This window comes from Alligator mississippiensis, chromosome 9, assembly GCF_030867095.1.
Source record: "Alligator mississippiensis isolate rAllMis1 chromosome 9, rAllMis1, whole genome shotgun sequence".
Lineage (NCBI taxonomy): Eukaryota > Metazoa > Chordata > Crocodylia > Alligatoridae > Alligator > Alligator mississippiensis.
The window spans coordinates 48,395,687-48,412,556 of NC_081832.1; the positions used below are offsets into that span (position 1 = coordinate 48,395,687).

General features: G+C 40.5%; 1 protein-coding gene across 3 annotated transcripts in view; it reads right to left on the reverse strand.

Annotated features, from left to right (window-relative positions):
• Nucleotides 1-1,492: 1,492 nt before the first annotated feature.
• KCNIP1 (potassium voltage-gated channel interacting protein 1) overlaps nt 1,493-16,870 on the reverse strand; it is a 135,319-nt gene continuing 119,941 nt past the window's right edge. For all 3 annotated transcript variants that reach the window (XM_019487130.2, XM_019487132.2, XM_006269700.4), the window contains 5 exons: nt 14,533-14,603; nt 12,964-13,071; nt 10,579-10,683; nt 10,298-10,360; nt 1,493-6,353 (listed from right to left, as the gene is read on the reverse strand). In XM_019487130.2, coding sequence (XP_019342675.1) covers nt 6,306-6,353; nt 10,298-10,360; nt 10,579-10,683; nt 12,964-13,071; nt 14,533-14,603 — 395 coding nt within the window. In that variant the 3' untranslated portion in view covers nt 1,493-6,305. The remainder of the gene's footprint in view (nt 6,354-10,297; nt 10,361-10,578; nt 10,684-12,963; nt 13,072-14,532; nt 14,604-16,870) is intronic.

A 16,870-nucleotide genomic window follows, 5' to 3' on the forward strand; every position in this document is an offset into this window, starting at 1 on the left:
GTGGGGAGGAGGGAGGTGAGGGAGGCACGGGGAAGCCAGGAAGATCCTGCTGAGCCTACACATCTCTTCTGGAGCTCCAGCTAGGGAGCTGAGGGGAGGGGCCTGCCCAACCCAGAGAGCATGCTGGGATAGTGGGGGAATCTGATTTAACTTAAACCAGGAAGGGGTCTAGGACAGACATTGCATAAACTGGTTTGACCCAAATCAGTTAAGTCTGATACTACTATATATTCAACCAGGTTTACGTCAAACCAGCTTCAACCATTTTCAAACTGGTTTATGTGCCCTGAATGTCCATTCTGTTACAGGTTTAAACCAGTTTCTGATCATTTAAATTGGCTTGTGTTGTCTGTCCCTAGCAAAAAATATCTCTTGCTTAAACAAAGGTCATATAAAAATGTAACCATTACCACAGACATGGCTAGTTAGGGCTGTGTGAAATGCCTGCATTTTGTTTCAGTTTCAGATTTGGCATTTCAAATTGTTGTTTCATTTTGTTTTGGCTGAAACTGTTCCAAGTTTCAACACTGTATCGACACAGTTTCGGTGTTTTGGCAATAGGCTATAATGGGGAATGACTAAAATACCTATAACTTTGTTCTTCCTTGCCTGATTCTGATGAAAATTGCAGGAATAGTAGTCCCTTCTGAATGCCTGAAGCTTGCCAACCTTCAAAGAGATAGGTGCAGGGGTTTCTGGGAAACTGCACCTCAAGGTGCTGAGACGAAAACTCGTGTGACTTTGTGTGTGTGTTAAGGCAGTACGGGGTGAAAACTGCAGGCATGGTAGCCCCTGCTGAGGCCATAATGCCTGCCAAGTTTCAAGGAGATAGGTGCTGTTTTAAAATTTTTTAGGTTTAGATAGGTTTTTAACTTTAGAGCACTGGGATTAGAAAGGACCTCAGGGACAGTTGGCAGACACTGGCCAGCTACAGATGTCAGTCTGTTCCCCCTTCTTTCCCCTCCCTCTCCTTACTTTCTCTTTCCCTGTAAGTTCAGCTTTGAAACACCTTTGAAATGCCAAAACATCTTTGAAACATTTCAACTTGTTTAATTTCATTTTGAATGTTTCGACATGTCTCCCATTTAATTTCGGATTTGGAGTTTTGAGCGTTGAAACACTCGAAACACCACTGAGACGAAATGGCGGCCAAAATTTTGCACAGCTCTAATGGCTAGCCATATTAGTCTGAAGGCAGGCAGAATTCAGGGCAGGGTAATACATTAGAGTCCAACTGTTTCAGAGGTTCATGAGCTTCCATAGGCAACAGCCTATGCTGTCATATTCTATATATGGGTCCATTTATAATATCAGATGAACTAGGTTGTTCATGACTCTCTGAAATAATTAGTTGCTAGATGCCACTCTGCTTTACCCTCTGCCTAACATTTATCAGTTTTCTTGTATTTTTCTAAATGGAAACTCTAAAAATGGTGAAGAGAAATAAGATTCCTAAAATATTAGTTTTACTATTCCAAAGTATAACCAGTAATCCAGGTAAAACTTTTATTAAAATATCTCCGAATGAGGCACTTGCCACTGCACCCACATGAAGGAATATTTCTAAATTAGATATACGAATGTCTAAGTAACATGTAAATATTATGCTTACAGCACCCATTCAGCATGTTCACTGCCAAGATACACACACAGATGTGCATGTTCAGAACAGAATCTTGCATTTAAAAACCTGATCCAGAATTTTAAGCCTGAAAGTATCCCTTAAAGAAATGATTAGCTCCTAGGCTACAAACGAACACCCTTCAGTATATATTTAATTTTATTATTAAAACAAAAATCTTTAAAACCATTCAACAAAATATCATAAAAATTGCCATTGGATAATAGCATTGTAACAGTGAAACTATGCATTGCTGCTCTAGTAAAATGGCTTTACTTATCATGATTTATATTTTTTGCCCATATTACCTTAAGATCCTTCCATGATGAAGAAATATTGTCATACTGCTTCCCCCAGGTCATAATTCAAATGCTGACATATGTCACAATTCAGTGGTATCATTATTCTGTTTCTGGTATGATACCAAGGGGATCACATCTGGCATTTTTCATGATTACTCACAATACTGTAGTGCTTTCAAAGTAACAAGAAAACTAACATCAACATGGACAGACACATTACATTTTTTTTTTTTTGCATCCTCATTAATAGCAATCCTATTTTTAACAGATCTTTGCCAAAAATGCATGTTATAAATGTTTTGAAGAATTGCTGGCGTGATTATGTGGTTTAACACTTACAACTAAACAAACAAGTCAGACAAATTGATAAGACATTTACACCTTTGAGAAAATCTGTACAGCTGATAGCATTGATGGATATTCTAATAGTGACTTAGAAGTCAGCATGGTAACCACTTTCCACATTCTGGCAGTATGATTTATGATGGGATGAGATCAGACTGGCACAGTATGTTTTATTTAATAAGCTGTAGTAGTATTTGCCATAAATATTGCAAGCCTCATTTATGAACCATGGGAGGGTTTGCAAGTTTACAAACTAACATTCACTGAGAACATAAAGAACAAACCCAAAAGACATTTCCATGCAGAATACAATTCTCTTACAGTTACTGGATAACTTTCATCCATTAGTCAGAGTATACATGCTGTATACACAGCTCACAAAGTGGCCTACTGTGCATCAGTGCATACCAGCTTATGGATAGGTCTTTGCTAAATAAAGCATGGGATCACATACAAACACTAAAGCGTGGTTTTCTAGAGAAGGCTATTCTGTCACAGTTTGAATTTACAACTAGAGTGATTTAATAAAGGGGCAATGGCATGAATTACCCTCTAAAGCATACATGAAAATATAGCTGTCAGTTATGTCACTCCGCAAATTGTCCTATCCCAACCATCAATAATATTAATTAGAACTGAGAGGTAGTAACCCAAGGTAAAACATCATCATACTCTCATGGGCCCCATTCCTGCATGACTGAAATAAAAAGGGAATATCAGAGGCGTAATAAGCAATTTTTGCTCTTTGAGCAGCAGTTGTGGTGGCAACTGCCAGTCTTGAGCCCTCTCTAAGTCAGTGTTTAGGGCTGGTGCCTTGCTCACCCACATCCACTTGTGCTACTGAGAATTATACAATTTGATTTCCATGGGAGCAGGATCAGGTCTTTGTATTTTATAGTTACCCCACATATGCAGAAACCATGGACATTGGTAAGAGTTACAGAACAGGGAGATTTTGGGTCCCCCAAATGGAAGGAAAAGCAGCAGTGCCACTAACTGGCTCAAATTGACCAAAGCTCTTAGTCCACAAGCGAACCCAATGGAGTTAAGGGGACTAGCTGACTGCTTACACATCTTGCTGAATAGGGGCCATACTCAGCAGACAGCACTTACAAAGACCAGGACAGGAATAACATATTCCACCTAGTACAGCACAGTGATACTGGAAACGCATCAAAACAAAGAAATACATTACAGTTCTTTCCTCAGCTGACATGAAGGTGAAGCACTTCTGATAGTTTAATATCCAAAAGTGGCAACAGGCCAAATTCATTATTGATGTAACTCTATAGAAGTCAGTGGAGTTACCCCAGAAATTAATTTCGCTGCAGTGACTGTGATGTATGCAAAAGACAACTTTCATGAATCATCTTTGTGTACTGCACCTTTAAATTGCAAGGAGTCAGCAGGCTGCACCTACCATTTCATGAGGCACAGCTGATACAACACATTACAGAAGAGTCATGCTGGGTTGTCACAAAACCCACTTTTTCCTATTTCATTTGGCTTTTTTTCCCTTTAGCTGAAATTAGTCAATCAGATTGACAATGCATGGCTGATTGGTGTGTACAAAAAACAAACAAGCTAAGGCTTCTGTAATTTTAGGTGGAATTGCAAGAAAATTAAGAGGCAATAAGATAAATTTCCTGATTGATTCTGCTTTGGATTTACAGCATGCTTTCATCAAGAGCCTCTTAGAACCTGACTAGCACAACTGGATGACTATACTATACTTGCAACATCTCACCGCTCTGAAGTCACAGCACATGATTGGGACTTGCTATATTCTATATCAAGTATAAGAATAAATTCATTGGTGGTGTTCAGTGTAAGGTAGTAAAAAAAAAAAAAAGAGAGAGAGAGACTAAAGCCTCCATCTTGCAGGCATATAACTTTTCTCACTTGAACAGCAAGGCAACTGCTCAGGTGAGTCAAGTTAAGCAGACATGTAAGCGTATGCAGGAGGGGAAAGTTCTTGGTTGAGATGCAAGCAGAGGATCACTCTTATATCAACTAGATCTATTTCTTTATCTGTAGGCTGATATATTTTATAAAATATAGGGCTATAGAAATGAGTCATTCCATATATTTAGTCTATTATAAAAAGCTTCCACTTATAATATTTAAAATATAGTTTCAGTGCTGTCAATATCATTGTTATATAATATCTGATATAATAAAAATAGATATGTTTTCTGTAGGGGAGCAATCATGGACTGTGTTGGGTGACCCTCCTTTGTGTGTGGCTCAAGCAGCTGAAGAGGTTGGTTGTTCTTGCTTTCTTCTATTGGTTCCTCTACCTTTAGATGGCTGCTTGCCAGTGGCAATGCGTAGGGGGTGCAAAGGGGTGCACGTGCACCCCCTGAGAGCACTGGTGCACCCCCTCACAGTAGCATTCCCCACTTAAGCAGCAGGCAGGGGGGCAAGCGGGAGCAGGGGCACTAGGAGGAGTACTGCTGGCACTTCCCTGGCCCTTCTAGGCATGCCGCTGGCACTTCTGGGCAGCATTCCCTCTTAGAACCAGTTTCGAGGGAGTGCTGCTTCCAGGTCGGCACAATCAGCTGCAGGGGGGACCCTTCCCCATGGTTGCTGGAGGGTCAGGAGGCACCAGTCGCCCATGCTGCCTGCCACAACTGCTCTGTGCAGTATCAGCCCATGTAATGCTCTCTGCAACCCAGGCTGTACAACACTCCTAGGTTCTCAAATCATATTGTTTTGGCCTGCTCTTCTATTGGTCAAAATCCATTCTTGGCTGAAGATAAAACCGATGATGTCTTTTGGCACTGCCAATGTATGCGGCGGGGCGGGGGGGGCAAGCCTTACAAAACAAATCTGTCACTGTCCCAGCCCTTGTCCCAGGGAACTTACAGTGTAGAAGTGGAAGTTACACAAGGGATGTAGTTAGCTTATCATACCTGGGGCTTACCCCCAGCTCAGACCCTGATCCTGTAACTAGCTTAGAAAAGACTGTTGCCTGTGTAAATCAGCAGGACACAGTGTGGTTGCTGGGGTCTGTTTGTGGAAACAGTTATATGATCTGGATTTTATTTTGCACTGCTGAATAAAAATCAAAGAGGCCAAATAAATCCATACAGAGGAAAATACTTTGCTTTTAAATCCAATCTAAAAGTGCAAATGTTTAAATGATGTACTAATGAAGCATATTCCAAACAGTATATAAAGAACTATGGCTTATGGCAGTGGTCCCAATGGGAAATACATACTCCATACTGGAAACCTACTTCATTGGTGGCAATACTGTAGCAGATAATTGGTAAAAGTTGTTCAGTTCCAGCTATTCAAAATTTATCTTATGCTATAGGAATGTAATACTACTCAGTGAGATTCAATCTGCAGAAGAGACTGTATATGGAAAAGAGCATTCTCCTATCTGAAATCTATTGGCTTGAATATCTTCTGGTTGGTCCACATTAGGAATGACTCCACCAAGTTCAGTGGAGTAGTGGTGCCTGTGAATGAGAGGGGAAGATCAGGAACATTAGAGTAAACTGATTTTATGAACTGGAACCTCCATTTAACAAAGGGCATTTGGTGTTAGTTTTCACAGCCTCACAAATGTGTTATGGTAGATTAGTTTTCTGTTAAAACAAATAAGGGAGTTATTTGTACAACATTTCGGCTTATAACAGTATGGAGTGAGCTTCCACTTGCAATAGATGGTGGAGCAAGTTATTGACATTGTATTATCATATGCAATCAAGCTTGCTCTATTTAAAGCAGCAGAATTTGTGACTAGCAAACAGAATGTTGTATATTATTCATTAAAGTTCAAGCAGGAGGTCTCTCTCAACTTTTATTAAAATATTAGCATGCTTCCAAGATGAAAGAAGTTCCACTCCAATGTCTCTTGGGAAGGAGAGATGGAGTTGGTTGCATTCTGAGATACAGTTCAGTTGGGGATGTCTTACAAAACCATTGCGCGTTCAACATGGTCGAGTTGTAAAAAGCTTTTGCCCAGAAAGGAGGTTTTCATTACGTACAAAGTCTCTGATTCTTGCACCATTCTCCAGATGCTGTTACATGACGTTCTCAAAGAGCTGTAAGGACCGCATGATATTGTCATCCTGGAAGCAACAAGAAAACAATAAAACCACCAAATTCTTTAGACCGTCTATGGCAGACAAAGCACTTTACAGCACAATTGATATTTGGCACCTGTTTCTACAGTATGTATCAGCTCCCTTTTTATAGCACCTTTCTTCATGGATGAGTCCACTCTATTTCAGAAGCTCTCGTCCTGTTTCAGAAAGCATTTCTAATTTAACAAAGCACTTGGGTGTGTTAGCTTGAACCACATGTTTGAAATTAAGTAGGTGTTTAAATGCTTTGCTTTAGATCATGAATAATTCCAGCACTTGCATTTGCACACAGGAGCAGTCTTGATGTCAGAAGCCTTAAACTGCCAGGTGCAGAGCTCCCTTAACTTACCTCTAAAATGAAGTTGCTTCTGGGCTCAGAAATGTTAATCTTTTACCCTCGGATTCCTACTCCCTGGGTGCGTCTACACATGATGCTTTAATGTGCATTAGCCTAAGCTAATGTGCATTAAGGGTACATGTCTACTTGTGCATACCCTTAATGCACATTAAAAATGGTGAATTTAAGCTATCAATTTAAACTTGGTATCTACAAATGCAGGTATCAAATTTAGGCGTGGATAATTAAAGCACATTAACGAACATGTAGATGCGTTAAATCGCATTAACGCTTTAGTCCCAAGTCTTCACACACACAGTCTTAATGCACTTTAATGTCTGTACTTGTAGCCACCTGCCTAAGCCTGCTTAATGCGCGTTAAATGTAGGCATGCTTAAATACACGTGTAGATATGACCCCTGAATCCAAATAAGAAAGCTGAGACTTACATATTGAGAGAACCTTATTAGCAAAGTTTCTTATGAGGCTAGTTGCATCTGCAGTTTTACTTTGTAGCAACATCCAAGGTGATCTGATAGGCTGTTACATTATTACAGTGGCAATTTAGCACTTTTTTCTTTGTGTACTTGATGTACGCAAAGCTGGATAAAGTGACAGAACTCTGGATTTCTGCCCATCTCTTTCTTTATGCCCATGTCTCTGCCCTGATTTGTAAAACACTTGGAACTAATTAGGGGGAAGGTGTGGGGTGAAGAAGGGTCAGGGTATTATGGGGTCTATGGGGCAAAATGGAGTATAGGGGAGTGGGAGCAAGAAGGGTGGTTGAGGCGGTCCCATGGGGTGTGAGATGCTGCAGTGAGAAAGGAATTCTCAGAGAGGCAGGAGAGGTTTTGATTATAAATTGAAAAATATAGCTGGAGGCCACTAGCATATTTGTAAGGCATCTAGTTTCTTTTTAAATTGGAGGAAAATTTGTTGTAGTAAGGGATGATGTAGCACACTACCCACCCTGTTCAAAATCCTAGGTTTGCCCATGCCATCTTCACATTGCATGACTTTTTCTTTTTTTTGTTAAAAAAAGACTTTTTTTTTCCAATTAAAACAAAAAACAACGCCCCCCCTACAAGAAAAAAAACATGTTCTGAATACTTATAAGGCACCTACTGCAAATGATGCTAAGTTTAATTAAATAATATGGTGCATTGCATGAAGAAAAGAATAGTAAAGAACCTTGAATTTTCAGATTAGTTAGCAAACACATCAAGCATGAGGACATATGTAAATACCTCAGGCAAGCCAGCACCATCAATGAGTTATCCTTAAAAGTATCCAAAAACAAATAAATCACCCAGCAACAGATGTAATACATGTGCACACACACCTGCAGGCAAACCAATTAAGAAACATGCACGTGCCAAGCAAAGAAACAGAAGAGGTTAAGAATAAAACATCTGAAAGAAAGAACTTCACATTAGGCATCTGATAATGGAGGATGAAGTTTCACATCCCTGAAGACCTCACCAAAGAAAGTTCTCCATATAACAAGGTCCTAACTGAACTAAGAATAAAGAAAAAGGCCCACCACACTCCTTAAAAGTGTTTGCAGGATTCATAGCAATCATTCAGATACTGAAAGCTTCACTCATTAGAGCATGGGAATTACTTTCTTGGGAAAGCTTGAAACTAAGAGCTGAGGTTGCCCAATGAGTGATAATTACCACTATCTTAAACTGTCTGAAATGAGCAGGCTGTTATTGCATTGATTAACCACTGGAAACATCCCTGACCAAATAGTCACACAGTTAATTGGAAGCCAGAAAAACAGATGTCAGGCTGATTGTTCATGCAGATGCTTAGTTTTGTGTAGGTGCTAAAAATAACAATAAACAATTATTGCAGCCAATTTAATTTATGGAATTTCCAAAAGGCATTCATTTTGGAAAAATCATTACTTTGATTGCAGTGCTTGTTTTTAATGTTTGACCTCACGCATCAAGAGTTTTATATGTCGGTGTTGTAATTACAGGGTACCTAGACAGATTTTATGCTTCTGGACAGCTCAGTCACTGTGAGTAACTATTAATGATATATGGAGAAAAGCAATTAGAGAGACATTGTCAACCACTTAAAAACAGAAAAACACTGAGGTAGGTGAAAGGCTTTGTGAGCTTCCTTTATAGTTATGTACCATGTCAAAGAATTGTCCATTATATTTCACTTGGGAAAATAATAGCACAGGCCATAGACACTGAAAACGAACAGACTGTATTCAGTGATCGGTGCAAACCCAAATTCATGTTCTAAGCATTCTCTGGTGTTTAGGGGAATTCACAAGTCAAAACCCATATGTATCAGGACCGGTGCTTCGGGGGTGGCTGTCATACCCCCTGATGGCAACTCAGCTCATGCTCTACTGCAAGGTACCCTTCTTTTGTTCTCACCTGCAGCACCTTGGTCTTGTTAACAAGTTTAGAAAGGGAGGCTGCCCAAGGTTCTTAGTGAAAGCCTTTAGCCTGTCCTCATACCCACAGATCCCTCTTGGACCCCACTGCTCCTAATAAATCCTTCCTCCAGGTGGGCTCTCTTTCTCCACACATGCCCCCCAAGGGCACTCACTACCTTTGGTCTAATCATGGACCCAATCTCCCCTGTAGCTGTGGCTGTGCCTCTGAGGTGTGACAATCAAACAATTTGGTGGGCCCTTGGCCTCAGTCTTGCATACAGACTTCTCTAACTTTTCAGTCTTTTGTCAATCTCTGCCCCTCCTGGGCTGGACTTCCTTTAGCTTTGTCTCTGCCCCTTTTGGGTCAGTGGGCTCTCACTAGCCCTATCTCTGCCCCTCAAAGGTGGTGGGCCCCTGGACTTTGTCTCTGCCCCTCCTAAGCTGCTGTACTACCACCTGCCTTGTCCCCCCAGTAGACTCAAGCCTTAAGTGCCTTGCTGGCATTACTGGCACTTCCTGACCTTCCCTGCAGTCCCAAACCCAGTCAAACAGTTAAAACTCAGACCAAAACATCAGCACACTGGCTATAACTTAATTCTCTAAGCACACTGACTCTCTTCTGGAATCCACCTTCATACTGAGTCAAATCCCCTGCCAGCCGCAGCTCCTTACTGCCGTCTCTCATCAGCAGGCATCTTACAGCAGAACCCCTTTCCCTGCAGAGCCAGACTGACTGTTCAGGCTCTGGTCTTGCTTTATAAGCCTCCAGAGCCCCGCTGTCTTCCAGCCCTGCCTGCTTCCAGCGATTCCCTGGGCTGTCTGCAGCTATTCTCTAACAAGCTTTGCTTACTGGCCTTCAGAGTAGCCTAGCAGCAGTCTTGCCCTGTCTCCCACACAAGACTCAGTTTTATACCACTTCCAGGAATCTGCTAGCACTGCAGTATATTTCTTACTGTTTCCTCAGGTTAATCTACTATTGTACTATTGCTGTGCCTCTGTAACAGGAGCCATAGCAGTCTCTGTTACACCAGGACTGAATTTTGCAGCTGGTTTTTACATGCAATAGAATGAAAGTTGGAATCCTGAGCCCCCTAAAACTTAGAAAGGACTGCCATCTAAAGTGAATATGACCATTGTGGCACAAGCTCATCTTCTTTGCTTTCAAGGCAATGAGACCGTTACTCTTACCTCCTGACACGATTCAATGAACTCATCTAAAGTTACAACACCGTCTTTGTTTTTATCCATTTTCTGCAAAATAAAAGACAGAAAGCTATATTTATTTTTTCTAAAACTGATGTCTCTTTCACAAAGTATCTCAATACTGTTCAGTGCTGCTTGTGTAAAACTACAGTATCTTGCAAACAGGCGGAGCTTGTACTCCAGTTAGAGTTTGCAATGAGTTCCATTGTTCAGGCTTTGCCAGTAGCTAAGCATCAAAAGAAATGCGATAGAAATCAGCTAAGTACCTGGAAGAAAACTTCTACATGCTGTCTTGGAGCATCTTCCTTGAGCACTGGATATGTGTACTTCCCCATCATATCATAAATTGCCTTTACTATATCCATCATTTCCTGGAGTAGTAACATGCAAAAATAAAACAGAAACTAATAAATACAAGTACAACATTTTCTTTTACTGAATTAGGCCCAGTTCTGCATTCTTTTCCTAATGTAAAGGAAAGCCATATTGCTGTGTCACTTGGCATTTCTAGTACCACTTCCAGATACCATATATTGCAGTTTTTTTACACTCAAATGTCATTGTATATACAGTATGCTGCAAAATCTAGTGAATCTTACTCTGTCATCTTTTGTCAATCATCTACAAAAGCTCCTGTGCAGTCCTTGCTATTACTTCATTTCCTTGCCTTTAGTTATTGCTGTGCAAGATTGTAGCAGATCCACCGTTGGTACCCACAGCCAACTGACCCAGTCAGTGGAATTGTTGGAGCTAAAATGAATGTGTTCTTAGTTCTCAGTACTCTTACAATGATAAAGGATGATTTCCCACAATTTCCATGGTTGATTCTCTTCCCCAAGGGAAGCAGATCTTTTTCCAGTCACTAGGAAGGATTACCTAGTCAAGTAGACTGATAAGAGTCAGCCTTAGGATAAACTTACCCTGTCTTTCACAAAGGTGTCTCTATTATTAGTATTGATACTACTTCTTAGTAATAAGCATATTGTAGCACTCCAGCCACACATAGTCTTACATTCTTTATAGATTTTTATAGTATCAAAAAGATCTTACAGTTGATCACAGCCAAAACAGAGCAAGGTGCACAGAGTTCTTTGCTCAGCATATAACCGAAAGTAAGAGTTAGACACTGGGTGCATCGACATGTGACACTACATTGCTGTAGCAACACACTATATCAATGTAGCATCTGCGGGCAAAAACCGTGATGTCACAGCTACATTGCTATAGCAACACACTCCCTCAGTATAGCATGTCACGATGGTGACACAGAGGCTAAAAATAACCATGCACAGTGTGCACGGCGCAGTACAAAAGGAAAGTACTAAATGACGGTGTAGTAACAACGGTGCTGTAGGGGCCCGTGGAGATATGCAGACATGTGAGGCTTAAGTGTGAAATATGCATTTCACAGTCCAGTGTATTTATACCTGGATGTAAGGAGAGGACAAGTAACTAGAGACACAGATGGAAGTGCAGAGTTAAACTAGGGCAGTCTATAAACTGCATCTTGTAGTCAGAAATGGGAAAACCTTGAGGGAAGCAACTGTCTGATCCAGGGAGCTGAAGAAATGACTAGTCATGAAGCCCAAAATCAGTGCTTGGTTTTGCTTTTTTCTCATACGGCTCTTACATTTTTTCTTTATATTACAACCCATGTGTGCAAAGTCTGACAATAATGTATGCAGAGGAAGTTCTTTTGGTTTGAGGAAGGTTACTTGGGGTTTATTTTGTTGTCTATGAAGTACAAACCTTCTGTAGGAAAGATATGATTACAGGGAAAGTTCTAGCTGCTTAGAAGAAATAATCAGGATTAAACACAGCGTAGTCTTGCTGAACTAGAAAGCTGGGGTGTGCAGTGGGGAAAGTAACTAAAAAGGGGAAAGGGCCGGTCAGTAAGTAAACTAAAAACGATCCTAAATTAACTAAACGCTCCGAAAGAAGCAAAATGGACAGTTGGAAGGATTCCTGTTTCTAACCCTTGTCAATCATTTTAACTCATGTTTGGAGCCCCTGTCACAGGCGCATTCATGCTAGCAGTGACCATGTTGGAAAACTATTAAAACATCCTATCCTCAATTTTGCACATATATGGCTGTCACCATAAACTGCATGCATGAGCTGGAGGGAAGAATTCAGTGTGGCTATTAAAGTCACATTTCCAAGAAAATATTTTACTGCATAGCTAATCAATCACCAAATAAGTCAAGGCTGTCAGAAGAGGAAGCACTGTCATTTAATAAAAAGGACAGTGGGCAAACACAGACTCATTCAAAACATAAAAGGCTTCTGAAAATATCTTGGTCATTCTAGGCATGCTTAGATACTCAACACATGTATTAGCATAATCATTCCCATATTAATTATACTGCCCCTACAATTATCTTCATGTATCCATAGTTTCTTTTATAGAGGTAGGATTTGTTTTTAGTAAAACGGTTTCTTCAAGGGCACCATACCTCAGGAAAAAATACAAGCTCTAAAATTATGCAATACAAAACCATTGTGCACTTTGCCTTACATACCAATAAACATTCAAGCCCAGTGCTGATTTGCATTTAATTAACTGCATGAAAAATGAATTACGCTTTGTAATATCAGCCACTCAGTTCTTTCAGAAAAGAAACAGATGTTCCTTCCATAAAGAGCCTTACCTCCTTGTTTATATATCCATCTTTATTTATGTCATACAGGTTAAATGTCCACCTTAGCTTTTCATGAACTGTTCCTCGCAACAAAATTGATAGTGCCGTCACAAAATCCTGGTTCATGGCAAAAGAAATTAGCAAATTTTAATAAAGAATCTTTTCCAAACCTTTTTCTTAATAATGCTATTCTTTTTGTTTCCACACGAAGGATATTGTTAATTAGAACAGCAATATTTAGACCCCTTTTCTTCCAAATGTACGACTTTCATGAATGTCAACTCTGGGTGAACTTGGCAGGTACAACCTAGCCGTGGGCAGCACCTAAATGATATGCTACAATAGTTGTAATGTAGGAATTCTGAATACCAGAGAAATCCTCATTTATTTAAACCAAGGTCCACAGTCCACCCAAGTTGGTGATTTAGATTGTATGCAAGCACAGGGCTGCAAGGGAAACCAGGACTAAGCAGGTGCTGCATATTTCTTTCTCCAACTAGAGGACAGGGCATTTGTGAAGCCTCTGCATTGGATTTTGCTATTGACTGATGATTATTCTTCAGTCAGACCAAATGTCCTGGTATAGGGCTCAGGGCAGGAAGAAGAAAGGGGCTGCCTATAATTAATCTTCAAACAGGTTTAACATTGGCAATTAATCCAGCACAGATTACACAGAACCTTTACCCTTTAACCTTTACTCTATATGAGCAGTTACTGTCTCCATGCATTCATTACCCATACAACAGGTTCACTAGTCAACAAAATGTATTTGTTTACTTGTTTTTTAAATTTTGACCATTTTACAGACTCATGGCATAAACCTGAGAGAGTTGTGGGAACCTGGGAATTAGCCAAGAAACCTGACCAGGTCAGGGAGATGAACATGTTTGTTGGTATCATAATTTAAATGGAAGAGTAGGGGGGATATCATCTGACTTTTGACTTGACTTTCGACAAGTCTTGGAAGGCTTGGTCTGTATCCTACTATATAGAACCGAGGCCCATTGGGTAGTGTTAGGTAACAAAACATAGTCAGCAACAATTCAAATTTGTCATGTTCCGACCTCTGCAGTCCAAAGGTGTGTGTTATCTCAGATGGGACAAAGCAGTGTCATAATACAAACACAGTCCTTCATAATAGATCAGGATGGTGCTCTGCTGTCCACCAATAATGGCTGGGCCACCAACCAGTTGATGAGCCTGCTATAGCCTGGGCTGAACAGAGCTTGGTTTTTTTGTTTTGTTTTGTTTTTTAGCTCAGGCAATAGAGCTCATGCTTAAAGATCTAGAGGACTCCGAGTAGATCATCATTAGTGGGATCAAATCTGGATCCTCCAGAACTAAGTGCTCATGCTTCAACTACTGATCTAAAAAGCCAACTCTATTCAGGTAGGATTTAAATGCAACTCTGTTGGCAAAATGAACCCAATAATCTTTTATTAAAAATTAATAAGATTAAATATTTGATTGGTTTTAATTTTTAGATGACGATTTAGCCCAGCAAGTACCAAGAGACTAGACTCTAGAATGAAGGCAGATTAAGACAGAGATGAACAAAAGATGATGCAAGTTAATTACCTCAAACTTGACTGATCCATTCTGTGCAGTATCAAATGCATTAAAGAGATAATGGGCATACATACTAGCATCTGAAAAATGTAAAGAAGGTACAGATTATCTTCATGCTCATTATTACCACGCGCATTTTCTAATGCTTAAAAGAAATTTTCATAGTTTCATTTTGCTTTGAGGGGAAAAAAGGCTCTGCAACTTCAGAAATTCTTTCCATAGTCTGGTATAAATGAATGAAGAAGACTAAATAAATACTGAGAAAGGCCTTGAAATAAAAAACCCCCCAAAAAACGGTAGAAAGACAGCAGTGATCTAGAGCAATGGATTGAGCTGTAGGTTTAGAAAATAAGTAAAGAAGAATCAATGGCTTTGGAGCAAATTGAACATAAAGTCCACAAAGAAATTAAGACATGAAAGCAACAGAAAAACGATGTCTTCCCATATGTTTCCTTTATCCATCTTTTGCTATGTTTCCAATTCAGTAGAGGATTTTAGGATTGCAAAACTTTAGAAGGCTGGCTGTTTGGTGGCAGTATCTTAGCTTTGGAATTTGGTTTGAGGGGACTTATGAAAACATGAATATCCTTGGACTGATATCCTGAGCTCAGAAACTGCATATATTCAGCCTACCCCTAGGTCCTTTGTAAGGGCTTTGTTTGGCTGTTTGCCAAACCAGTCAACCCAAACTATTAATGGAGCGCACTGAAAAAACAGTACAGTCAAGTGTAAGAACATCCAGACTTCAACCTTGTCCTATTTACTGAGTCCTTCAACACCAGTCACTTGGGGTTTTTTTTTAAAGTAATTAAGGCTAAAAAACTGAGCAGATTTTACTAAGAAGTCCTGAAGGACTGCAGTAGAACCAGAGCTCCAGGTAGAAGGAATAGTGAGGTGGATATGATCTAATTTTCTTCTATACCAATATGAGAGTATTACAGAAACACCAAATGTATTTGTATCATAGACTCATCTGGTAGAGGTGAAATATTTTTAAATCCTCTTTAAATTTTAAACTACTAAAGGCAGTTTTAGACATCTTTATGAAAGTAAGAATGGATTCTGGGGCCAGGGAAAGGGCAATTTACAATCCAGAAAAAACGTAACAATATGTGAAAAAAAATCAAAGAAATGTATCACATTAAGACTTTTATTTGCATGCATTCTGCTTTGGAGGGGATTCATTCATTCATTCAGTAGGTACCCTCAAGGGTACTACAGTTTGCTTCTGCAAATGTGGAATTTATTGGGATTAACATAACCTAATCATTTCACTGCTTTTGTAGAGGACTTGTGCACAGGTATCATCCTGGTCTCTTTTGATCCCTGCCTACAACACAGTATAGCACTCTGAGGACTGAAACCCTTTAAGCTAACTGTAGTAGGTTCAGGGTTATTTCTGGGGGTCTAATGAACTCAAGCAGGTGCCCAGCCAATTTTGGGCAGATCCCAGGGCCAGCTGCCATTTTTGTAGCCTGGGTGTGGTGGCTCCCCACAATTCCTCTGACTGGCCAAGGGGCCCCAGCAGTCCTGCCCCTCCCTACAGATTGCCATCTGGTCTGAAACTGTGGCTTAATTACCCTGGTTAAACCCAGAGAAGCCATTAATCCATGCATTATTAACCATGGCTTAATGGCTTCATGGGCTTAACAGGGTAATTAAGATGCAGTTTCAGGCCATCCCTGAAGGCATGTAATAAAATGCAGCTGCATCAGGGTCTGCGGAGCCCCAGCATGGCTTGTTGCTGGCAACAGGCGCATGTGAGGAATGAGCCATGCTGGCCCAGGATCACAGTACAGCTGCTTGTGTAGCCTCCTTGCCCCTGCCTCATTCCCATCTCTTGGAGGGCCTTGAGCTGTTCTTCTTTCAAGGTGGACAGCTGTCTCTTTAGGTCCTTTAGGTTGGGCTTCTCTGCCACCTCAGAGGCAAATCATGGTCACTTCCTCCTAGAGTGTCACAGCCTTTCTTCCTGCTCATGCCTCTTTTCCAACTCTGCTACAGTTATCTGTTCCATCTCCATCTTTTTCTCTGCATCTATGGCCAACAGGTATCTTAACTCCTTCTTCTTACTTTCTTTGCTTCCTACCATCAACTGGCACTTCAGGGCAGCTACTTTGGTTTCAGATTGCTCATATTCTTGACATTCAACCTTCAACTCCCACTGCAGATATTTTGCCTCCTTGGCCTTCTTGCCAGAGACTAGCTGTGCCTTAAGCAGGTTGCCTTGTACTGCTCCTAGGGCTTTGGGGTCAGCATAATAGGTCTGTGCAAAGCAGAAAGTATTTGCTTTGGATTCAGCTATTCAGAGTGACAGTGATTCGATTCAGTGATTCGAATCATTGACCCC